Source organism: Zootoca vivipara, chromosome 3 (genome assembly GCF_965207765.1).
Source record: "Zootoca vivipara chromosome 3, rZooViv2.hap1.1, whole genome shotgun sequence".
NCBI classification, from domain to species: Eukaryota; Metazoa; Chordata; class Lepidosauria; order Squamata; family Lacertidae; genus Zootoca; species Zootoca vivipara.
This window is the reverse complement of record NC_142586.1, coordinates 108,744,142-108,769,029: the sequence shown is the minus strand read 5'-3', so window position 1 is coordinate 108,769,029 and position 24,888 is coordinate 108,744,142. Positions and strand designations below refer to the sequence as shown.

The following is a 24,888-nucleotide window of genomic DNA, read 5'->3' as shown; positions in this document are numbered from 1 at the left end:
CTGCATATAAGTTAAATAAGCAGGGAGACAATATACAACCTTGTCGTACTCCTTTCCCAATTTTGAACCAATCAGTTGTTCCATATCCAGTTCTAACTGTAGCTTCTTGTCCCACATAGAGATTTCTCAGGAGACATATGAGGTGATCAGGCACTCCCATTTCTTTAAGAACTTGCCATAGTTTGCTGTGGTCGACACAGTCAAAGGCTTTTGCATAGTCAATGAAGCAGAAGTAGACGTTTTTCTGGAACTCTCTAGCTTTCTCCATAATCCAGCGCATGTTTGCTATTTGGTCTCTGGTTCCTCTGCCCTTTCGAAATCCAGCTTGCACTTCTGGGAGTTCTCGGTCCACATACTGCCTAAGCCTGCCTTGTAGAATTTTAAGCATAACCTTGCTAGCGTGTGAAATGAGCGCAATTGTGCGGTAGTTGGAGCATTCTTTGGCACTGCCCTTCTTTGGAATTGGGATGTAGACTTTCAATGGGATGTAGAATTTCAATCCTAGTGTTTTCTAACATTGCAATCCTAACAATGGATTGTCTCCAATGCTAATCGTACTTGGAGTAGCTACAGTGACATTAATAAGCTCTTTTAAATTAGGGTCCTTAATTTCAGTGGCTCTATTCTGAGCAAAACTTAGTTGACTACAATCCTATTTACCCCAAAGTATACCGTATTTTTTCATGTATAAGACTAGGTTGTTGTTTTTTTACCAAAAAAGTAGGTTTAAAATTGGGGCTCATCTTATACACGGGTAGTGCTGAGGAATGTTTTCTTAATTGGAGTCCCCCAAAATAGGGGGTGTCTTATACATGGGGGCGTCTTATACACAGAAAAAATATGGTACGTCCAGTTGAATTCATTGTGACTTACTGAGTTAAGGAGAGTTGGAATTGCAGTTAAAGTGCTTAACTAAGCCCTTCCTCCTTGGCAAAACCTTTCCAATTCTACTTTAGTTCTTTGGGTCATATAGCCATTCATAATATTGAGCTCAAAGACATCCAGGTACCAAAATGTTAGCCTTCCATCCTCAGTCAGTACTGTTAAATGAAACCCCATATGTTGGTGTAATAGACAGAATTCTTAAAGAAGAACCCCGTGAGATTCTAGAGCATCTTGCTCTCCTACGCCCCTGAAATAGGATGAGATCTAGGTTTAATAGGTTTGTAGGTGAGGTAATTCTGTGATTGCTTCACAGCATACCAAAGGCTTAACTTTATTATTCAAACTGACTTCATACTTTTGTGCTCTTTAACTCTTGGAATATTTTTTGTAACTGATTTTGTTAATGTAAAATATTTTTAGCCTGGTTTAAACTTTCATTTCAATTACTTAGATTAAAATACTGGAACAAGAGAATGAGCATTTGAATCGAACAGTGGCTTCCCTCAGACAGCGTTCACAAATCAGTGCTGAAGCAAGAGTGAAAGATATTGAGAAGGAAAATAAAATTCTCCATGAATCTATTAAAGAGACAAGCAGTAAATTAAATAAGATAGAATTTGAAAAGAAGCAACTGAAGAAAGAGTTAGAACATTATAAAGAGAAGGGAGAAAGAGCAGATGAACTGGAGAAAGAAGTTCAACATCTTGAAAAAGAAAATGAACTATTACAGAAAAAGATTACCAACTTAAAGATTACGTGTGAAAAAATAGATTCCTTAGAACAAGAGAACTCAAGTCTAGACGCTGAAAACAGAAAGCTGAAAAAGACTCTAGATAGTCTTAAAAATCTCAGCTTTCAATTAGAGTCCTTAGAGAAAGAGAATACACAACTTGATGAAGAGAATTTAGAGCTCAGAAGAACAGTTGAAACTTTGAAAAGTACAAATATCAAGATGGCTCAGTTAGAGCTAGAAAATAAAGAACTGGAAAGTGAGAAAGGACAGCTTCAAAAGAGCCTGGATCTTATGAAAACTTCTTTTAAGAAGACTGAACGCTTAGAAGTAAGTTACCAGGGTTTGGATACAGAAAACCAAAGACTGCAGAAAGCCCTAGAAAACACCAACAAAAAAATTCAGCATCTAGAAAGTGAACTACAGGATCTAGAGACAGAAAATCAAACCTTACAAAAAAATCTGGAAGAACTCAAAATCTCTAGTAAACGCTTAGAAAAATTGGAAAAAGAGAACAAGCTTTTGGAACAAGAGACCTCTCAGCTAGAAAAAGATAAGAAACAGCTGGAAAAAGAGAACAAGAGGCTTCGACAACAAGCAGATATTAAGGACAGCACATTAGAAGAAAATAATGTAAAAATTGGTGATCTGGAAAAAGAGAACAAGTCACTCGTTAAGGAAATTGGTATATGTAAAGAAGCTTCTATTCGTTTAAAAGAGATTGAAAAGGAAAATAAAGAGCTTGTAAAAAGAGCCACCATTGACAAGAAAACACTTGTCACATTACGGGAGGTAATATTTCCTAATGAATGATAATTATAATTATAAAGGGTAATGCAGCTGTAACATTCAAAAAAATATAACTGTCGATTTCATGCAAATTTAATGTATTTTTGTTTTATTTGTGTATTCAAACACTATGAGCTTGGTGGATTCTGAGTTGCTCATACATTAAGAAGAAATGGTGACAAAAGATGTCCATACTTCTTTTTGTGCTCCCTGTGTTATGAGCAAAGCAGAAATTTTTGCATTTGAGCTGTGTGAATATCATTGACTCGCACACTGCAATGCAGGCAGCATCTGCCAGCAATTTGTTTGCTTCCACACTGGGACCTGTTGGCAGTTTTGAGGCATTGTGGACTGTATAATATCTAGCACTTGCCCTCCTCATTGCTCCTTTTCTAATATTTATTTATAAGCAGGTCCCCTGCAACATTAGTTATTAGCTTCCTCCTTGCAGTAATGAGTGTGTCCTTGATTAATCAGCTTTTCGTCTCCATAGTGACAAGTCTGGTTTCCTTTAACTCTCCCCCACTTGCCTTTTTATACTGAAATGATAGCCATTTTGCTATGAAACAGTGAAAGGAAACCAGTAATTACAGGCATCAGAAGCTGACTAATTAAGTACTAATTGATAACTAGTCCTCCAGGTGCATACAGACTGAAATGAAGAAATAATGAGGAAGAAACTGCAAGAAGGAAGCTTTTCATTGAAGGCACACTAGTTCTTAAAAGCTGTGATGACATTTTGCCTGTCCACACTGAACAGCCTGGTGCTGTGTTTGTGTTTCATTGCAAAAAAGAGCAGGAGTACAACAGAGACAATACCAGAATACAACCATTTGACAATCTGGATACTCCATAAAAACCAAATGAATAATGGCAATTTCAGTGAAAGGAGCTAGCATGAAAGCAATTGTTATAACACTTGATGGCTCTATTATTCAGGATCATATGTACTGAACGTTTGAACTATCTTGTTGGATTTAGTCATTTAATACAGGTATAAAATTAGTGGGTTGCATCCAATGGTGGCTTAGTGTGAGGGGAAAATGCTTCTGCCTAAGCAAACTGGGTCACTTCATCTTTCCTACCTACCTAACACTTCCCCAAAGCTGCTTCTGAGGGATGTGGAATCCACTGGGACAGAATAGGATATGGTTGGGGAACTGTTTTTTCCAATTTAAACAAAAGTTATCTCTGCTAAGGCAAGGCCAGCATTGGATAAAATCTCCTTAACTACAAAATACCCAAGAAAAATAAAGGAGACAAACCTTTGAAGTGAATTCATATTTGTTTTTGGAATATAATTGCTGATCAACTAGAAGTTTATGCAGTAAGTGTGAACAGGATGGAGACAAAATATAGTCTTTTCAGAGAGCTGAAGGTGGTTTGAAATAAGGATCACAGCTTTATTGCGTGTATCTACATTTTAATTTCAAATCTGGCAAACTGATTTGGCATATTTCTGTAGAATTTTCAAGAACCTAAAAAAAAATTAGTGGGAGACGACTGAGATAAAAAATATTTGTGTTCAGCATTGAAAGGGAAACCTCTCTTAAAGCCACTTTCAACTTCCTTAAAATCTATTGCCTGAGTCTCCTGCTGTAGTCTCTAGAAATGGCATTGTTGCAATATTATATGTTCAACACATTTTCAAAAATCTATTTAAAGGATTTGGTGAATGAAAAACTGAAGACACAGCAGATGAATAATGAATTAGAAAAGCTTACACATGAACTTGAAAAGATAGGTTTAAATAAGGAGCGCCTCTTGCATGATGAGCAGAATTCAGATGATAGGTGAGTATATTAAGGCCTCTTTGGAATAGGTTGAGAGCAGTTCCTTATGCAATAACTGTTTTTCACAGGATATGCTCCTGAACAGCTACTTCTTTCAGGTTCCACTTTCAATTTTGTTGTACAAAATTCTGTATGTCATCAAAGGAGTAAACATCTCTTTGCAGAGCTGGTATAGACATTTTGAGCACTTACCTCCAACAGTTATTTACTATATCCTTTATAATAGATTCCTGAGTCTATCAGCAGAAAAAAATTAGTACGGTATCTCTGAAAGAGCTTTTGGCTCTCTTCAGCTTACTCCATCTGCCAATATAAAGCTAATAGCATACAAACATCTGTTTCCTTTACTTGGTCATGTGTTCCATCCTGTTCCTTGTGGAATTGGAGAAAATATGTGTTAACAAAAGCAGAATACTCCAGCTTCTGACCAGCCCTCCTGTCAGCATGCCACTCAGTTGAGAATAATGACTGGCGCTGTGGTCTGTTATTAGCAGTGATTGACATAATGATGGTGGCAAATTCAGAACCTTCTATCTTGAGAGGAAGCCAGCATTATATTTGTATGTATCCAGTCTTACTTTCAGGATACTGTTGAGACAATGTAAGCTTTTCGCAGTGAATTATCAATACTTTCCCCTTTAAAATAATTTTAATTGCTTTTTTTTCACCCTAGAAGGTTTCATTTCTACTTAGTTTTCAATCATTAGCTCCTGACCACTGTTTAAGAATACAGTACTAGTTTGGTGCCCATGGAAGGGGTTCATTTCTATTGCAGAGTGATGGATTTGATGTGGGAAGACCAAATTCAGTGGCAGTGATGTTGGCTTAGGGAGATGTGTGTGAGAGAGAAAGAAAGAGAGGGTTGAATAGAGAGGTTAAACAATGATTTTTTTCTTGTGGTGTGAGGCTTCAATGGAAGGAGTAGATTTTAGGTGTTAACTCAGTTTATCATCAAATTTTGGAATGGCGGGTGTCTACAGGATATGCTGCAGTTGGTGGTTTCAGTTACCTTCACTCAGACTGGCTGCATGCGTGTTCTAGTCATGATAAAGTGCTTGTATGCCCATTGCCCAAGCCTGCTGCAGGCAGCAGGTTATGCTGCTGGCAGGGGCCATCCCAAAGGGGAACATTTCTTTGGGAAGCTGTGTGGACCAAAGATTTACCCCTTTTAATCAATTTTATTGGCCAGGGTTTTATGTGTGGTATTGTTCATTTCTATGCTTTGGGGCAGTGTTGTGTTTTTCTCTAGACTGTTTTCAGGGTAAGAGGCTGAAAGTGGTTTAGAGTAATGTGTGTTAGAGAAAATTAATTTCATGCCTATGGAGTGTGAGTCCAATCCTGCATGAAACTGTGCCTTTCTAGGGTGGGAAACTGGGGGAGTGGTGAGTTTTTATCCCAGATGTGAGCTGAGGTGTGAGTCACATTTGATATTTTTATTTTAAAAGTATCTCATAGTTTGAGTTCCTCTGACACGAACCTCTGCTGTATTCCTGTCATTTTGTAGAGGTGGCGCAGGGTGGTAACATGTTTAGGAGGCAATACAGAGGTGAATGAAGGTATACAGGGAGTAGAAGGAGGGCTAGTTACATCAAAGCCCAGGCTCCTGCTTCACCCGCTGTATTTCAGAATCTGGGGGTGCTAGTAAGCCAGCTCCCTGCCTTGGTGCTGTGTCGCTAAATGCCAGGTCTGCTCAGAATAAAATATTGACCATTCACAATTTGATCCTGGGTGAGGGAGCCAACTTGGCATGTATGACTGACACCTGGATGGATGAAGTTGATGGCCCTAAGCTCACCTAGCTATGTTCACCTGGACACTCAGTGCAGCACCATTTGAGGTCAGAGGGATGGGGCAGGGAAGTTGCAGTTGTGCATAGAAATCCCATCTCCCTCACCAGGAGACCAGTCCGTACTGTGGATTTGAGGAATTGTTTGTGTTGTTGGGCCAGAGGGCCAGAACAGGGATGTTTTTACTGTACCATCCACCCTGCCACATTAATTCTCCCTAACTGAGCTGGCAGAGGTTATCTCAGATTTGATGTTGGAAAATGTTTTCATGGTGATGTGGGGAAAACTTTATTACCCATAGTGAAACTGTCCCATATGGACCAGTTCAGGACTTCATGGTCTCAATGACAGCAATGGAATTGTCTCAGTGTATCTTTGTCCTCACACCTGGTTGGACATAACCTTGACCTGAATGTGACCTTGACCATAGGAGAGCGAGGTACCTTCTGAGTGAAATAGTTTGATTCTCAGAATGAATAGTGATCAGACAAAATATGATGCCATGAAAACTCTTGTTTACCTTTGCCTAATTTTGCTGTACTTGGCCATATCTGTATTTGTAAGTATTCCCGGATTTGCGCTACATTCAGTCTGTGTGTTGACCTTCTATCCCTCCTCACATACATCCTCTGTTATCTTTTGGTAGCATAGGGATGAACAAAGTACAACATTTCCATTAATTTGAGCCAATGTTATTTCATGCTTTCTTAGCATTACATCACTTTAAGCCAGGAGAACATTTTCCCACAGTCCAGTATTCACAGGACATGTATGAAACTTTGGAAACTTGGTTACAGATATAACTGATGTGAAAACTAGAGTTGCTGTAGAATAACTTTGCAATAAATTACAGAAAGCAAAGGGTAAAATCAAATGTGGACCGCATCAATCAATTTTGAGCAATATTGAGCAATGGATGTACTAGCTTAGAAATAGCAGCTGTAGTGTTCATACATTGTGAGTATATATAGGAAATCATCATGCACCTGTATGTTTATTCCTTCTCTGCTCCCATTATGTTTTGAAGAACCAGGGTTGTGTGGTCCAGTCCTTTGTGGTGGAGGGTTGTAATCAATCTCATTTTTTATCTTTGATTTTGTTGGACTGTAGCCAGAATGAAAACTGCTCACCAGCAATTCAGCCTCTTTGCATTCTGCATTGTTTATGTGCTAGAACTCTCAGTATGATTAAATGTACATCTTCCGTTCTCTTAGGGTATACCAAGACCACTTTGGGTGACACATCTCAGTTTTGTGTTCTACTATCCCAGAACAAGTTTATTTTCTGTATGTACAGTATACACTTGCTGGAATTGTTTCTTTAGAGTTTGCACTGTTTTCTTGAATATTCTCCATTAAATACATTTGATGCAAGTGGTGGCAAAGGGATTAGGTCCCTTGAGGTCAGGAGATGGTGGTAGGCAGCTTCCTAAATCTGCATAGTAGCCAGATTTAGATTTTAAATTTGTCAGATGAAAAAGTGCTATAGTGCTAATGCATTAATTAAAAAGAGGACTGTGTCTATACCCACAGAGTAAAACTACTTCTGTCTAAACAGTTTAATGAGGTGTAAGAATTTGTACAAAATCTTGTTTGTTTCAATCTCTTTTTAGATCATTGCTGACTTTATATTTTGAATGTTTTAAATTGTTTTTGTTGTTTCAACTGATTATTCTCTTTGGAAACTACTTTGGGTTTGTTTGTTTTTTACATTCGAGTGGTTTCTAAATTTTATGAAATAAATAAAACAATAGGATGTGAAGACAGCAGAGTGTTGGGTGAACTGTGGTCCTGTCCTCACACATTTATTGAAAAACAGTCAAGCTATCACCTTAATGAAGTTTGTATATTTTCTTAGAGGATTGTCTTCTTTTTGATAATTAAAACATTATTGTAATTATTTCATTAATAGCAAATACAAACTACTGGAGTCAAGATTAGAATCCACATTGAAAAAGTCGCTTGAAATAAAAGAAGAAAAAATTGCTGCTTTGGAAGCTCGATTAGAAGAATCAACAAATTTAAATCAACAACTGCGCCAGGAACTTAAAACAGTAAAAAAACGAATATTTCTATTACCTTAGTTTTCAGGTGGTGCATAACTGAAATAAAATTTCTTTAAATTATTTCTAACAGTTATAAAGGTGTTAGAAAAAATCTATTGTCAAAAAAAAATCTAAAGATTTATCTACAGTGCTGCTTTTGATATGCAAAATACATGCTAAATAATACTCTTGCTTTCTTAGTGAAAACAATGTATATATTACCAATTTATCTTCACAGAAATATATGAAAAATGTTAATTTAAAAACAATTCAGTGTTTCTATGCAGAAAACATTTTGTTTTTTGACTTGGCAAATTTTAGGTGTTGCTGATAGCCGTAATTAAAGTGCTGTTCAGCTTCATGTTTAGCCCCTTTCTGAACAGCTGCCACTTGAGACTGCAGCATGTGGTTTTGCTGATTTTTGCTAGCATTTATTTATCTATAAAAGTATATATATACTAGCTGTCCCGGCCACGCGTTGCCGTGGCTCATCCCTGTGACTCCCCCAACTCTGTCCTGACCTATGACCTATTCTGCCACACCCTGTCCCGACACATGACCTATCCCACTCCCTCCTCCCCCCACCCCCTGGCTCATCCCTGTGGTTGGCCCCATCCTGTCCCCCTCACAAACCCCTGCGGCCTGGCCGGTTCCCCCGCATTGGTGTTGTTTTCTGTTAAAGGCCCATATTCAGTTGGTTGGAATGTTCTGTTGTGATGTCACTGATAGTATGCAGCCAATGGCAGCAGGTGAGGTGTTTGTTCCTTTGACGTCCACTGGAGGGCGCTATGTTGTTGTTTTTTGAGGAAATTCCGTTTTTACCTGCCAAAGGTTTGGCACGTGTGGAATCTAAGGTTATGTTGGCACTCGTGTATTGGTACTGGACACTGTCTAAATTTGAACGCAGTCGGTCAAGCAGTTTCCGAGAAAAGTGGAAAGTCCCAAACATGGACCCTTTACATTTTTATATATAGATATATCTGTATGCCCTCTCCTAAAATTATCAGGTGTATCAGCAATCTAAAAACATAGAAAATTAAAAGCGGTACAAAACAATTATTAAAATAATTAACCCTAATGATTAGAATCATTACAATTTAAAACAAGTGCATAGGCCTGTCGGTGCAAAAGTCTCCAAAAGAGAGTCCAAAATGAGGGTGCCTGCTGAATCTCTGCTGGAAGAGTTTTCCACAATATGGAACTTCTGGTTGAGGCCCATTAGGCCCCTGTAGCATGGGGGACAACAAACAGTGCTCCTCAAGATGACCTCAGTGTGAGTGAACTGCAGTATAAGGGCTCAAGTGGTCCTTATGTAATGTGAAGTGGAGTAGAGGCTAGTGGGCCCGTTAGTTGAGCTGAATGAAACTACACCTGAGACACTGAATGGTAGGCATTTTTGCAAAAAGCTGTGACAGTAACATTCAAAAGTCCCTCTGAAAGATGCTATCCTTGTCATTAGTCTACCTCAAAAGGCCAGACTAAGCAACAGACATGAGAGTAACAATTGGGTTGCCACCAAATCCCTGTAAAGTCTAGGGTGGGGTATGATCTAAGCTGCGTTGGGGCAGGAAAGAAGGTGTGCTGAACCCTTCCACAAACCATACTTTCCCCCTGAAACTGCCTCTCCTCTCATTGCTTTTTTCCCTATGGGGATCAAAGACAGGTTGGAACGTTTGGTGAAAGAAAAGCAGCTGTGGCAAGACAATTTTTTCTAATTAAATAACAATAATAAAGATGCCTTGGCATGCTTAGAATTTAGTAGGATTTAGTATTTTACATTTGAAATTGAATTCATTGATCTTTAGGTGAAAAAGAATTATGAGGCCCTCAAGCAAAGACAGGAGGAAGAGAAAATGGTACAGAATTGTTCTTCAAAAACTGATGAAGAAAGTTTGTCTGTCAATAAATGGGAACGAGAAAGCCAAGAAACTACTAGAGAACTTTTGAAGGTTAAAGATAGATTAATTGAAATTGAGAGAAATGTAAGTAATAATTTGGATTATTTTAATTATTTTACCCTAATTTTCAACCTGTGTAGTATATGTTGTTGTTTAGTCGTTTAGTCGTGTCCGACTCTTCGTGACCCCATGGACCAGAGCACGCCAGGCACTCCTGTCTTGCACTGCCTCCCGCAGTTTGGTCAAACTCATTTTCGTTGCTTCGAGAACACTGTCCAACCATCTTGTCCTCTGTCGTCCCCTTCTCCTAGTGCCCTCAATCTTTCCCAACATCAGGGTCTTTTCCAAGGATTCTTCTCTTCTCATGAGGTGGCCAAAGTATTGGAGCCTCAGCTTCACGATCTGTCCTTCCAGGGAGCACTCAGGGCTGATTTCCTTAAGAATGGATAGGTTTGATCTTCTTGCAGTCCATGGGACTCTCAAGAGTCTCCTCCAGCACCATAATTCAAAAGCATCAATTCTTCGGCGATCAGCCTTCTTTATGGTCCAACTCTCACTTCCATACATCACTACTGGGAAAACCATAGCTTTAACTATACGGACCTTTGTCGGCAAGGTGATGTCTCTGCTTTTTAAGATGCTGTCTAGGTTTGTCATTGCTTTTCTCCCAAGAAGCAGGCGTCTTTTAATTTCGTGACTGCTGTCACCATCTGCAGTGATCAAGGAGCCCAAGAAAGTAAAATCTCTCACTGCCTCCATTTCTTCCCCTTCTATTTGCCAGGAGGTGATGGGACCAGTGGCCATGATCTTGGTTTTTTTGATGTTGAGCTTCAGACCATATTTTGTGTAGTATATAGTAAGTCACATTTTGTTGCCACGGATATAACAAAAGAATAGGCTAGTAATTAGGGTAGTCTGATCTAATACTGTGCTTCAAAGAACATACCGTTTCTTGGAAATAAATGTAGTTGATTTTAGCATAACTTATTATGCCTCTCTGCCTGTCCATTTCTCTCATGCATACATAGGTACACCACATTGAGTAAACCCACTTTCATTAGAAAGCAAACCCATACACATTGATTTTAAAAAAAACACATGGAACTTGGGGCATATGCAGGTCTGCTTTGTGTGATTTCTTCTGACTGCAAGAATGTTTTCATACTTTGGATTGTTTGATATAAAATAGAAGTCTGAATTTAATCAATATTTTGTTCATTTAAATGGTGCATGTATGTAATACATTTTGTTCCTTTTTAAAGAATGCAACTCTGCAGGCAGAGAAGCAAGCCCTGAAAACACAACTAAAGCAGCTTGAGACGCAGAACAATAATGTGCAAGCTCAGATTGTGGCACTTCAGAGACAGACTGTTTCCTTACAGGAGCAAAATACAACGCTGCAAACTCAAAATGCCAAGCTTCAGGTTCTGTTTCTCGCAAATTTGTATTTATCTCCCAACCACAATACAGAATTTACAAGTGGAAGCCTTGCTGTTATTCACATGGCAGTAGCAGCAGCTACTATTGTGACACTCATGGGAAACCTATATTTTGAACATAAGTGGTTTGACTGGTGGGCAGTGCCCCATCTGTAGTAACTCCCTGGCTCCCCAGGCTAGATCTGCCTCCAAGAACCAATAAGTTCCTTTGGATAGCTTCCATTACTATTGGATTGTTTTGGACTTCATTTTTTTCACTTCTTCGATGATCACATGCCAGTATCATTTTCAGTCCCTATTGTGGTGGTATGGCTTAAGTTATGCAAAATGGGGGTGGGTGGGTTCTTGTTCTACAACCCTATGATTCCATTTCTTCATGTTAGAGAGATGTCACTTATTTCCCAACCCTAATTAGAACTTGGTAACAAGAGTCAAATGTTTGAGTTTCCTGCTTCTGTTACATTTAGGTATCTTAGAGATTAAAAAAAAACTTTTAGTTCCTCTTGCATTTAGAACAGGTGTGAAAATTTTTAGAATGAGAATCTAAAGGAAAGGATCAGAAGAATCTCTAGGCTAGATGTAGAATTTGTAATCTGTTTGACAAAGAAAACAGGTCAGTACAGGCATCCCCCCACTTAGGTGGGTGTTACACCCCTGCACACATAAGTGAAATCACATGAAGTGGGTAGCACCCTTTAAACACCCTCTCTGCTTTCTCTTCAATCCATACCAAAAAGTACTGTATCCACAACTAGAATTGAAGCTGTGGGGTTGGCAGGAGGGTATTGTCCATTTTGACTGGCAGCGGCAGCTCTCGAGGGTCAATGTCAGAGGTTTTCTGTACCACCTGTTACCTAATCCTTATAAGTGGATATGCATGCAGATACAGACTGCAGAGCTATGCGCTGAGAGTGCATTGAATGCATGAAGCCCCAGTTTGATCTCCAGCATTTCTTCGAAGAGATTGGGGAAATTGCTCTGGGATACAGGGTTTAAAACCCGTTAACAACCTAGGACCTAAATTGGCTAATTCTGTACAAGGCTAATTTTGAATGAGTACACCACAAAGTACTTTGTTATTGATTGTCCAATGTCACTTTGGCAATTGTAGGTAGAAAATTCTACTATTAATTCGCAAAGTACATCTCTTATGAATCAGAATGCACAATTGCTGATTCAGCAGTCTGCCTTGGAAAATGAAAATGAGTCTATAATAAAGGAACGTGAGGATCTGAGATCGCTATATGATTCACTCATCAAAGATCATGAAAAACTGGAACAGCTTCATGAACGGCAAGCTACTGAATATGAATCTCTAATTTCCAAACATGGAAACCTTAAGTCAGCACACAAGAATCTTGAGGTGGAACATAAGGACTTAGAAGACAGGTGATTTCGATATATCAGTCATAACCAATTTGCAGCTGAATCTGAAAATCAAAATATTATATAATTAATTGAATTATTTAAAATGTTAGATCTTAAATCCTTATAATCGCAGCCATGTTGAAAGTGGAAACTGTATTCATAATAACCTTTTGTAATTAATACTTGAGAATAGAATTAGTAATATTATATAATCCATTTGACAGATACAACCAGTTGCTGAAACAAAAAGTGCAATTAGAAGAACTGGAAAAAGTTCTCAAAGCAGAACAAGAGAAGATGCTACAGCAAAACAAAAAACATGAAACAGTAGCAGCGGAATACAAAAAGCTTTGTGAAGAAAATGACAGGTAAGAAAACAAAGCTAATGAATGATTATCTGAATTAAAGTGTATTATTAAATGTGCCAACTATATTTTGCATTTACCCTGATCTTAAACACAATGCATAAAAGTTAGAAACTTTTAATATGTTCGAATAAGAAGAAGAAAAACTACAGTATGCTCATAGAAATTGGTTATAAGATACTGCTACAAACATTGTGATAATGTAAATCTCTCTCTAATTAAATGTGAATATATGATATAACTGTGCAGACACACACTTATTTAATTGTTAATTTTGTGAAAACTTACTTTAATTTTGTTTTCTGTCCATTTTTAATTACAGATTGAATCATACATATACCCAGCTTTTGAAAGAAAATGAAATTCTCCAAATGGATCATAAGAATTTGAAAACATTACTGAACAGTTCTAAATTGGAACAAACAAGGTTGGAAGCTGAATTTTCCAAACTCAAAGAGCAGTACCAACAGCTGGATATTACGTATACAAAACTGAATAATCAGTGTGAGGTAACGAGTTTGCATTTCTTCAGTAATGTTTTATTATAGCCCTGTTTATTCAAGACAAAATAGGCTTTTTTAGATTTCCGCAGTAATATGCTCATCTTTATGAATTTTCTGTAATGGTTGTAATAGTTGAATTTAGTAATATATCTTAATAGTTTGAAGGTGTCTTTGTATCATGTTAGGAACAAACTTAAGTCTGTCATTCTGCTTATTCTGGAATTGTTCTAGTGATTTTATTGAGGAATTAGTGGAGGTGTTCTGAAAAGTTGCTTTAAGACTGTATCAACCTAGTATCTTTGCACTCATTGATATGAAAACTAAAAGTTTGATTCTCACTCCATAATTCCAAATATTGAATTCATGGTTTTCTCTTAACAGAAGCTGCCGAATTCTCTCCTCAATTGGAAGAAAGACAATTTACAATTATTTACAAAAAACAGATAATAGAATCATAAAATTGTAGAGTGCGAAGGCACCATGAGGGTCATGTACTCCAGCCTCCTGCATATGGGGCTTGAACCCACGACCCCGAGATTTAAGAGTTTCATGCTCTGGTGACTGAACTATTGCTGCCTCTATTATTTGACTTGTCTTCTTGACTTCATTTTCTTTTGTACTTTATAAACAGAAAGTTGGGCAGACTGCATACACTAAAATATTGTGTTTTGTACATTTCAACAGTTGCTTAGCCAGCTAAAAGGAAATTTGGAAGAAGAAAACAGACATCTGTTGGATCAAATACAGACATTAATGCTGCAAAACAGAACATTATTAGAGCAGAATATGGAAAGCAAAGATCTATTCCACGTTGAACAAAGGCAGTATATGTGGGTATCAAAAAGGGTGAACTAGTTGCACCCAACATAACTGCAGTTGGATGTTCAAATAGAAATAAATCATGGAAATGTTAATCAGTGATTAACAACAGATGAAAATGTTCATTAGTAATTGGATTTTAATCAATATTGTTCCTTGTGAAATAAAGTTTACTGTGGAATGATGTTGAATTATTGTTCCTTAAACTGCTAGAATCAGAAGAGCAGCGGGATTTCTTATGGGAAGTTATAAGCAACCTGTCTCCTTTCCTTATGTTGGCAGGGTTTTTTTTAAAGGAGCAATCCTTCAAGATATTTGTGATGCAGCAAGAATTTGCTGAAGGTATAAAAGGGATGGAAGAATGCCCCTGTGAGGAATGATTGTAGGATTTGGGACTGTTTCGAAAAAATGAGAGAAAGATAGACATATATAATATTATGCATGGCATGGGATAGTGGATAGAGAAAAGTTTTCCTAGTCTCTGGCCCTTACGGTACCATCTTCCAGATTGTGCTAGATCTAATGTGGGGTGGAGCGTTTCCATCCTTGGTTTATAATTCTTGCCAAGGCACCTGAGATCACATTTCCCCGTGCTTTATAGCAAGCAAGACAACTGGGAAAGCATCTCAGAGCACCAGACCTACAATTGAAATCTAGGTAACTTAATCCCTGCCTTCCTCCTGCTTTCCTAACCTATTATTCAACCAAACCAGAAGGAACCTTCACGGCAAACGTCCAGTGTTGCCGTCTAAAATAAGGGGAGTATGACCTTCCGTAGTGGAGAGAAGACAGTGGTGTAGCTCAGTGTTAGAATGCATATAGAAGCTACCTGGTTTTTCCAGGTAGGGCTAGGAGAATCTCCTCTGGATATCCTGGAGAGCTGCTGCCAGCCAGTGCTGCCAGTACTGTGCTACATGGACGTAATGGTCCGATGTTGTATAAGGCAACTTCCTGTGTTCCTGTGAGTGACATGTGTATAGAAACCAGGGCCGGCTCTAGGTAGACCCCCGGTGGCGCAGGGCACCACGGCGCTGGCCCGCCAGGAGGGCGCCGCGAGCTGTGCCCGCCTGCTGGCCAGCCGGTCCGCCGTGCAGCTGTGCCTGTGGCAGGCGCGCTGCGCCCACCCGCCCACCGCGCTGGGAAACGGGGCGGGAGGGCGCCGGAGAGATCCGGCGCACCACGGCGCCAGGGGCGCTTAAGACGGCCCTGATAGAAACATCCTGTCCTATGCCCAGCACATTATTTTAACACCTTCTCACCTTCTACATAGTGCCCATATTTTCCTAAAAATAAAATATTGTGACTTGAGTTATGGCGAAATGTTGATGTAAACTGCCCTGATGCAATGCAAACTGCATTTAAACACATGTCCTAAAGTCCCTGAGGCATATTGATACAAAGGGAAAACATCTTTTAGAAACATACATGCCTTCTAACATGTAAATTACCTTTTCTTCACAGTGACAAGCTAAATGAATTGAGAAGACAAAAAGAGAAATTGGAAGAAAAGATTATGGATCAGTATAAATTTTATGAACCATCTCCTCCAAGAAGGTAATGCATGACCGCATATTTCTCTTCCTCTTACTTTGCCAGAAATGTGCCAGTGTATGTTAGTTAAAGAAAGAAACTAATTGTTTTAAAATATTTGCAAGAATTTGTTCTAAATATAGCATTCCTCTTCATTTCTCCAAAAGGAGAGGTAATTGGATTACTCTGAAAATGAGGAAACTGATAAAATCAAAGAAGGATATTAACCGAGAGCGCCTCAAATCTCTAACTCTGACCCCAACCCGCTCAGAATCTAGTGAAGGATTTCTTCAGCTGCCACTTCAGGACAGTCAAGATAGTTCCTCGGTGGGCTCAAATTCACTGGAAGATGGTCAGACCATGGGGGCTAAGAAAAGCAGCAGTGAGTAAATTGCTTAATTTTAGTAAGGGGTAGTGTGTCATGCAGTATTTCCTGATGCGGTGAAAAGGTTCAAAATACCCATGGAGGAAGTTTGCTTAAAAGTATTTTGCTCATGTTCCTGTAGGCTCAATAATGGAGAATCAAGCTCTACAGCAGAGGGATGCTCTTTAAAGTGTTTTAGGGGTGCAGTATTTACCGACAGTGAAAAATTTGGTCTGAGTTTACCATAGAGGTGAAATTGGCACCCCTTCTTTACCCATAACCATTGCTCTTTTCTGTACTGTTTCTTTTCATCCACTTATTACATATCTACTCTTGGCGTGTGAAGAGTTCTCTGTAACATGCTTCCTTATCAGCATCTTCATACTGCTGATGAATTGATTGTGTGTTTCTGCATGTTTATGGGCATACTGCATGGAAGGGGGACTGTGCTGTATCGATCTGCCTTGCAAAGCTTCAATGTCATGCAAAGCTCTGGTCATCAGATTCATGAGAGTACCTGCATCCATTATATATACTCTAGAAGCAAGAGGTCCAGCACTGTAATAGCTCTTCTCCCACTCCTTTTAACCAATACCTTTTCATCACATTCTGCTATCAATTCACTGGTATGCCAAGCTGTGCTGACACAGGGTGTGTGACACTTTATCGTTAACAGCAATTCATTGTACCAATATTGCTTTAGAATAGAATTTTGAACCTTAAGTAATCATATTATTGTTTTTGAGTACCATATCAAAGCAAATATTTACAGTGGAATTCAACATGGAATTCAGCGTAGCATTAAGTGAGATATTTATGTCCGCTTGTAGTAGTAGCACTGCATGCCCCCTAAACCTGTTCTGGGGGATCTTGAAAATAAGATCTGTTAGAACAATAAGACCGAGTGGCAGACACAGTGTTGTTGTTTTTTTAATGAATATCTTTGATGTTTTTACATGGTATCAAAATGTGCACATGTAAATATTCCGTTAGATCAGGCTGGAAAAGAGTCAAACCCCAAATGATGCGTGCTTTGATTATATAGATTTCTGTACAAACATTAGAAATTACGTTCTGCTTCATAGTATGTTTAAATCTTTAGTTGAATAATTGTCTTTACAGTTTTGATTACTGATTACTGATCTACTAATGATTGAAGATTACATTTGCTGTGTGACCTAAAAGAGGAGAGAAACTAATTCTGTGGAAGAGAAGGCTTTGAACAGCCTTTGTACTAGCCTATCGTTTTACATCTTAATTTAGGTCCCATATTAGTTGAGTAGTTGCCTGTCATGATGTCTGGTCCACAATTGCTGTCCTCCCAACTACAAAGATTTTTACTTTCACAATCTAGAAGATTGTTTGCTCTTAGTGATCTAGAGTACAGTGGTACCTCGGGTTAAGAACTTAATTCGTTCTGGAGGTCCGTTCTTAACCTGAAACTGTTCTTAACCTGAGGTACCACTTTAGCTAATGGGGCCTCCTGCTGCCATCATGCCGCCACCACGCGATTTCTGTTCTCATCCTGAAGCAAAGTTCTTAACCTGAGGTACAGTACTATTTCTGGGTTAGTGGAGTCTGTAACCTGAAGCGTCTGTAACCCGAGGTACCACTGTAATCAGCATGTGTTCTTCAATTGCTGCACAGATAATTTCCATTCTGCTGGGATACTTTTAAACATTGGAGCAAATGTCAGGGATATTTGGAGGAGAAAGTGTGGTGATCCCACCCACCCACCATTAGCATTATCAGGTAGGAAGGCTAGTTAGGTCTGAAGCATTGAAGAATTGCTAAGTATTGAAGAATTGCTAAATAGTCTTTACAAGTATTCCTTAAATTATTCCTTTCAAAAGGTTTGTGATTGGCAGGGAATCTTTTTTCTGTCATGAGATAAATCCCCTTGGGAAATCCACTGGGAGCTGCATTTCTTTTTCCCAGATCATCTTCAGTTAATCAATTTATTCCTCCAAATTTGTATCCTGCCCAGAGAGAGAGTTTATGGGTGAAATGGGGCTTTGCTTTCTGTGCCAAATCAAGCTTTGGGCAAGACATTTTGGGCAAGCCGTGCTCACCTGCACTACACCCGGTATCACTTATGGTGTCAGGTATGGGACAGGTAAGGGTACGGCTTGGTGAAAAGGGGCTGTGCTAAGTGATTCCAAAGTAACCCAACAATCAAGTGATTTTCCGGTGCATCAGAAGCACTGCACAAGATGCTTTACAAACCCCATAACTGGCCCTTGAGAAGGGCTGAGCACATAGTTTGCAAAGCACTTTTTGCACTGCTTCTGAAATACCCAACAAATGGTCAAGCACTTTGGATGCCTACCTGTTACAGTTGGCCAGTGGAGATGGGGGAAATAAATATCTCCCTCCTGGGCCAAAAAAGTTCTCCACTCCTTCCTTATGGGATGGCATTTAACTCCAGTTGCAGGGTGGTGAAACTGACAGCGTCAGATGAAAGCTCATAATGCCAGCTGAATAAAGCAAGTAAGATTCCCATCCCCAAGTGATAATTAAAGTTTGAAACACAGAACATTTTTATCTGGGGACATTTCTATCTATTTTGATAATTTCTCGCTTCATGTATGCAGATCATATGGTTTGCCACACTGAATGATGCTCTCGCACTTGGATCATTTATGTTCCAGAAACAAAGTAGATTTTTCTATTTAAGACCATGTACCCACATTAATTTGGATACTGTTTTATAACTGACTTGTGGGTTGTAGTTTATGTGTGTGTTTAGTATATTTTCACTGGTAATTATTAGGTAGCTACTGAACTAGAAAATAGGTCCAAAATTATTTGTATTTTACTTTATGATGTGTTACTTGTTTCTGATTAGCACATAACTTACCGGTACTTAGATTTCCTCATGCAAAATAACCTATCTGATCATTTGTATTTGCAGACAATTTCTTCAGCATCAGTTTCTGTAGAATTTTGTTATGAATAATAAATATATCATTTGCATATTTTGTGAAAATGTAGCTAATACATTTACATTCAGTGGTTTGGATGCCAGAGCAACAGCAACATATTTGCTGCAAGATCATGCCTTTACCTTGAGTTAGACCCTTTTCTCTTAATAAGATATTGTGAAAGCACTCCTGCCAAGGGGAATCAGAGCTGTCCACTTATGATGGCTGTGAGCAGTAACTAATCTATGTGTGGGAGTTACTTCCATGATGAAGGGACAGAGAAGAGAATAACCTGGATATCAAAACTGAAGCAACCAAGTAATTTCGTTGTTCCCGAAAGGGCACAATGACAATAAAGATATCTTATGAAGGAGTTTTCAATAGATATGAATTTATTTTGACTTGCCCAATATATATATTTTTCTGTGTGCTTTTTGCAGTCCTTCTCTTCCCACAATTCTATTGCAACTTTTTTCAGACTACTCAGATAACCTTTTTTAAATCAAAATATGTATACAAATTTTAAATTCTTCTATTCCACCTCCACAGGGCTCACCGTTTCAGTATGTTGCAGCAAAAACAACAGAGTGTTGTGGCGCCTTTTAAAGACTCAGAGATTCATGCCACAATAAATATTTTATTCTTTATGGTGCCACAAGTCTCTGTTTCCATTTCATTACTTTTTAGACAAAATGAAAAGGTGAGGTTTTTATCCAAAATTGTGGAGGAAGATTTGAATGTGACAAAAGTTAAGCTTCCACAGTATGATACTAAACACACTTTGATTTGATATTTTACTCTTGTAAATGATACTTTACTACACATTTCAGGGGAAGCATGGAATATCCATCACTTGTTTGTTTCCCTTTATACTGCTGATCCCTGGTGGGCTGATACTGTACTTAACTCCTCCTCTGCCAGCCAGTTTATTGCTTCTAGGTCTAGGACAGGGGTTCCCAACAAAATTTTCTCGAGGACCCCTCATCGAGCCGCTATTGTGACAAGGACCCCCATTAATTCCTAATCCTAAATCTAATTCCTAATTCCTAATCTAATTTTTCCAGTAAGCTTAACACTGATCTTGGAAGGGTTAGGTTCAAGGGACGCCGACGATTTAGGTTCAATGGACACTGACAAGATCGGTTCGAGAGTCACTGACTTCCTTGCTTGAACATCAAATGCATTATCTTCCTCTTCATCTGTAGGCCTTTGTCGTTTTAATGAACCACTTTTTAACCAACGGTCCATTTTTAACTACATGAACTGTAGCTTCCGCGAAAAACATTGCTTTGTTTACAAACACTACTGTTTTGCAAAGAGGCAGCGCGCGCCAGGGAGGAGGGAGGGGAATGGAGAAGACAGGGTACCTGCGCAGTAGCGCACAAATGAAGCCGACGCGCGCAAAGCATCTTGGGGAGGTGAGCGTTAGTAGGATGCGCGCGCTGCCTCTTTGCAAAACAGTAGTGTTTGTAAAGCGCCACCTAACAGCATACAGCAGAACTACTGCCTCTATCTAATTCTAGTTTTGCGCTAGACTCTGCTCATGCAGGAAGCGGCCAAAACAAAAAATCTGTTATCATACAAAATATATTTAATATATTTTTCATTCTAATAGCATCTTGCGGACCCCTCTGGCATAGCTCGCGGACCACCTGTTGGGAACCACTGGTCTAGGACATCTTTGAATGCTTCTATTATCCCCCCCCCCCTGGCCAGTTACCAAAAGTGGAAGAAGGCTTGGCTGAAGAGGAACCACCTCAGAGGCATTTGCAGGGGGTGGGATTGGCATGCACTGGAAGGCTTAACCATATGCACATAGATTATCATATTATACAATGCATTTATGTTATATCTGCAAAAAAGGGTTTTGGAATACATGTTTGCTGTGAACATGTATTTCCAGCCTTAGTTGCTACACAAAATGTCAACTGGTTTAGCAGAGAAGAACGCCTGTGGCATGCCTTCTAGGACACTGCACTAAGCATGCTGTGGTAATGCTCCTTCACATGTGCACAACACACAGATGAGGAAACAGGTCATGTGTAAGTGAAAACCAGTGTCTTCTCATTCAGCTTGTTTTAGTGCAAGTAAACACCATTGATCACAGTGGAACTTATTCATGAATGAACATACATAGATAATACTGGATGACTCCTTGACTGAGATGAAGGGCTTGTATGTACACTCATGGCTTACATCTTTTGCACTGGATTAGTAATTATGCCACATTGAAATACAGATGTTTGCTTTATTACAAGGTCTTATTGTCTAGGGTTTCAACCCTGCCACAAGCAAACATGTGAAAGCTTTCTGTAACATGCAATTTAAAATTCCCACTGCAGTTATTACATGTTTGATTTTTAATGTTCCCGCACTGTCACTGTTCTGTTTGTTTGTTTCTTTGTTCTGTCATTTTTCTGTTTGGTGCCTTCCCCCACCTCACACCCCCAGTAGCAGTATGGTATGTCATTTAACCAAGAAGTGGTTTATTTAAAGTGGTATTCAGTCAGAATATTACAGTATTCTGCACTCCATTCCAATAATTTCTCGATCATATGTTCAGATGGTGTGTAAAAGGAGGTAAAGATTAGATACTGTACTGCTGTTCTTGGAAGTTAAATCAACTAAGATGAGTTCACATTAATACAATTTAAAACAAGTCATTAATGTGAAAAATACAATGACTGCTTGCTGGCAAGAAATGAAGGTAGTGCTTATTGAAAGATACTTTGATAAACCAAGCAAACTTTTTCCCCCAGTATACCTTCCCATCTCAGGAAACCTGCTTGCTGGTTTTTGACTCCTTGCCCATAGTTTTTGTGCCTGGGTTTGGGTTGGCTTCTTTTTATATCTTTTTGCTTGGTTTTTAAGACATCCAATAGTTATGAACTGTGAAAGTTCCTTATATTCCTCAGGCATGGTTTCCAGTGTTTCCTTGGACAGTTCCACAGTGCAGGCTTCATATCCATTGCCATTCAGCAACATGAGATTAATAGCTTTTAGTAAATAAAGTGCACCTAGCGGAAACTCAAGCATTCATTTCTGTCCTTAGTTTCAACATTTAACTTCCATCTGTTCTTCTCCCCTTTTTCTTTCATCTTCCCGTTTCCGTTTTTCCTTATGCTATGACATAAAAGTGGTTGCACTGAAAAGACTGCCCTTTTTGAGGAACAGACCGAAGGAAAAAGACAAAATGAAGGCCTTCTACCGTCGCTCCATGTGTAAGACTTTATGACAGTTCAGCTTCTTTTCAAATGGCTACACTGGCTTCTATTACTACTTTCACTAACCTTTCCGTGGACTGCGCTGTTTTTCCTATTTTGCAAAGTGCAAGTCCTGCTATAATACAAGGAGCTGAAGCAATGTTTCTAAACACCTTGGCACTCAATATACATAACTCTTGGGGTGTATAAAACTGTATATGTATTCATATGCATACATCTTTATCTACACACACACAATGAACACACATTCATAGGTTCAGGTTCTGGGAATTATATGAACATTTATGTGTTATATATGTGTGCTAAAGATATAGTGCACTCAATGCATTTGCACATTTTCAATTCCACTCCTAGTAATCAGTTTTATGAACACCTCAGAACAAATCTAGAAAATCATTTGCTTAAAAACAAAAAATAAATGGTAACCTGTTATTCCTTATAAATGTTTTATAATTCTAAGTTGAAGGAGTGGGGTGGGGAAATCAGGTATTCTTTGTCATTTCTTCAGTGAAATGCTCTTTAAAAATTGGGAGAGGCAATTTGTGAAAAAAGTTACCACAGGACACATTTATTTTAAATATTTTTCTCTATTGTCACGCAATAAATATTATTCCTGCAAAAACCTGCACTGAAGGACCCCTTATCATTGCCAACACTGACTTTGTATTAGCACTTCTGCTCATCCTTCCCTGTTCATTCCATTTTTCATTGCGAAACATATCAGAGCTTCTAACATATATTTATTTATTGTATAGCACTCCAGCACAAGCATGGCGGTTATAGCTAATAAAAAGCAATAAAATCATCTGTACAAGAAGGCTTTGGCTTTTTAATACTTTTCATTCATTCAGCCAATTGCATGTTTTAACATGTAGAAACTTGTGGACTGTAGCTTTCAGTATGCCTTGATGCTTAGGTAAATGAAGCATTTTACAGTACAAAATAAAACCTTAAAAAAAACATTGAACCATGCTGATTCATTTGCTTTCATTTGCATCCCAGCCATGAATGACCTGGTGCAGTCCATGGTCCTAGCAGGAGGACAATGGACAGGTAGTTCTGAGCATCTGGAGGGTCCTGATGATATATCTACGGGTAAAAGGAGAAAAGAATTGGGATCTATGGCCTTCTCTACTACATCCATCAACTTTGCAACTGTCAACTCTGCTGCAGGCTTGAGATCCAAGCAGTTGCTTAATAATAAAGGTATAGGTAGAACCTTTTCACGGTGTGGTGTGGTTGTGTTGGTAACTGTAGCGTTGTTGGAAACTGTTTGTGCTCCACATTTCACATTCTTTTCCAGCAAATAACTGGAATATTTGATTTGCAGACTTGTGGAATATTAGGATAGGGGAAACTAGTTGTATTTGTAAACTTTTGGGGGGATCACCAAGTAATGATCAATGAGGCATAAAAATCTCAGTGTTTTAGAGATGATAAATTCAAAGGTATGATTTTGCAACAAATTTGTGCTTGTTTCCCATTTAGATGCTACATCTTTTGAAGATGTAAGTCCACAAGGAATTAGTGATGATTCTAGTACAGGATCAAGAATTCATGGTAAGATTTGTGCTTTAAAGGAGTAGCAGACCTATTACGGAAATGCTAGTAAAGTTTATCCAGAAATAGAAAATGACCTGCATTGCAAGTGTGCATGTTTGTACGGTATTCTTTCCTTACATCTCATCTCATCTATTTGTATGGGAACTTTTCCATTTCTTTCACCCTGATTTCACTCTTAAACAGAACAAACCTATTCAGTATGAAGTGCACCTGAACAGGACCCAAATTTCTCTCCCCTCTGTCAGTCCTGAGTATTCTAGAGTTCAGTTGTGAGAACTTTCTGTTTATGACATCTTTTGTTCAAAATTAATCTTATTAATAAATGTATTTTTCCTATGTCAAAGTTTGGCATAGTTGTAAAATACTTCAGCAGTTAAATTTTGAATCACAGTAGTGCCGTTTCTAAAACCCTTTAACACTGCTTCTGCGCCTGCTTTGGTTAGGAGTAAATAACATTCCTGAGCAAATGTTCTTTCTCTTCCTGTCGGTGCCATTTCTGTAACATGCAGGGTTCCATGTCAAAATCTTTTGTAAGTGCCTTAACTGCAACCAGATTTCTGCATGTTGGTGCCATTTCTCTTTAAAACCTTGGTTACTCCCATCAATAAACCTGATACAATTCAAAACATGTATTTTGTTTCTCTGTTCCTTCTTTCGTTAACCTGCTCGTTTGTCTAGTGTACTTTCCTAAAGTGCTGTCTTGGGCTGCTTGGGGACACCACCTTTTCCCACCTGCCAGAATCCACACTTTGACAGTGGACATGTTCGGCTTGTGCGATATCAGTAGTGCATGATTTCTTGCCTCAGAGCATTCTGTGATCAGAATGTACTAGGCACAGTGTCATCTGCTATGGTATGTGCTT

General features: G+C 38.7%; 1 protein-coding gene across 6 annotated transcripts in view; it reads left to right on the top strand.

The window, feature by feature from the left end:
- The window catches only part of CCDC88A (coiled-coil and HOOK domain protein 88A), a 90,630-nt gene that overhangs the window by 52,177 nt on the left and 13,565 nt on the right, over positions 1-24,888 (top strand). For all 6 annotated transcript variants that reach the window (XM_035110947.3, XM_035110948.3, XM_088667424.1 and 3 more), the window contains 14 exons: positions 1,337-2,407; positions 4,070-4,197; positions 7,896-8,037; positions 9,834-10,010; positions 11,189-11,350; positions 12,477-12,754; positions 12,958-13,101; positions 13,421-13,607; positions 14,286-14,431; positions 15,882-15,974; positions 16,118-16,332; positions 22,376-22,459; positions 23,465-23,668; positions 23,951-24,022. In XM_035110947.3, the coding sequence (XP_034966838.2) occupies positions 1,337-2,407; positions 4,070-4,197; positions 7,896-8,037; positions 9,834-10,010; positions 11,189-11,350; positions 12,477-12,754; positions 12,958-13,101; positions 13,421-13,607; positions 14,286-14,431; positions 15,882-15,974; positions 16,118-16,332; positions 22,376-22,459; positions 23,465-23,668; positions 23,951-24,022 (3,103 nt within the window). The remainder of the gene's footprint in view (positions 1-1,336; positions 2,408-4,069; positions 4,198-7,895; positions 8,038-9,833; positions 10,011-11,188; positions 11,351-12,476; positions 12,755-12,957; positions 13,102-13,420; positions 13,608-14,285; positions 14,432-15,881; positions 15,975-16,117; positions 16,333-22,375; positions 22,460-23,464; positions 23,669-23,950; positions 24,023-24,888) is intronic.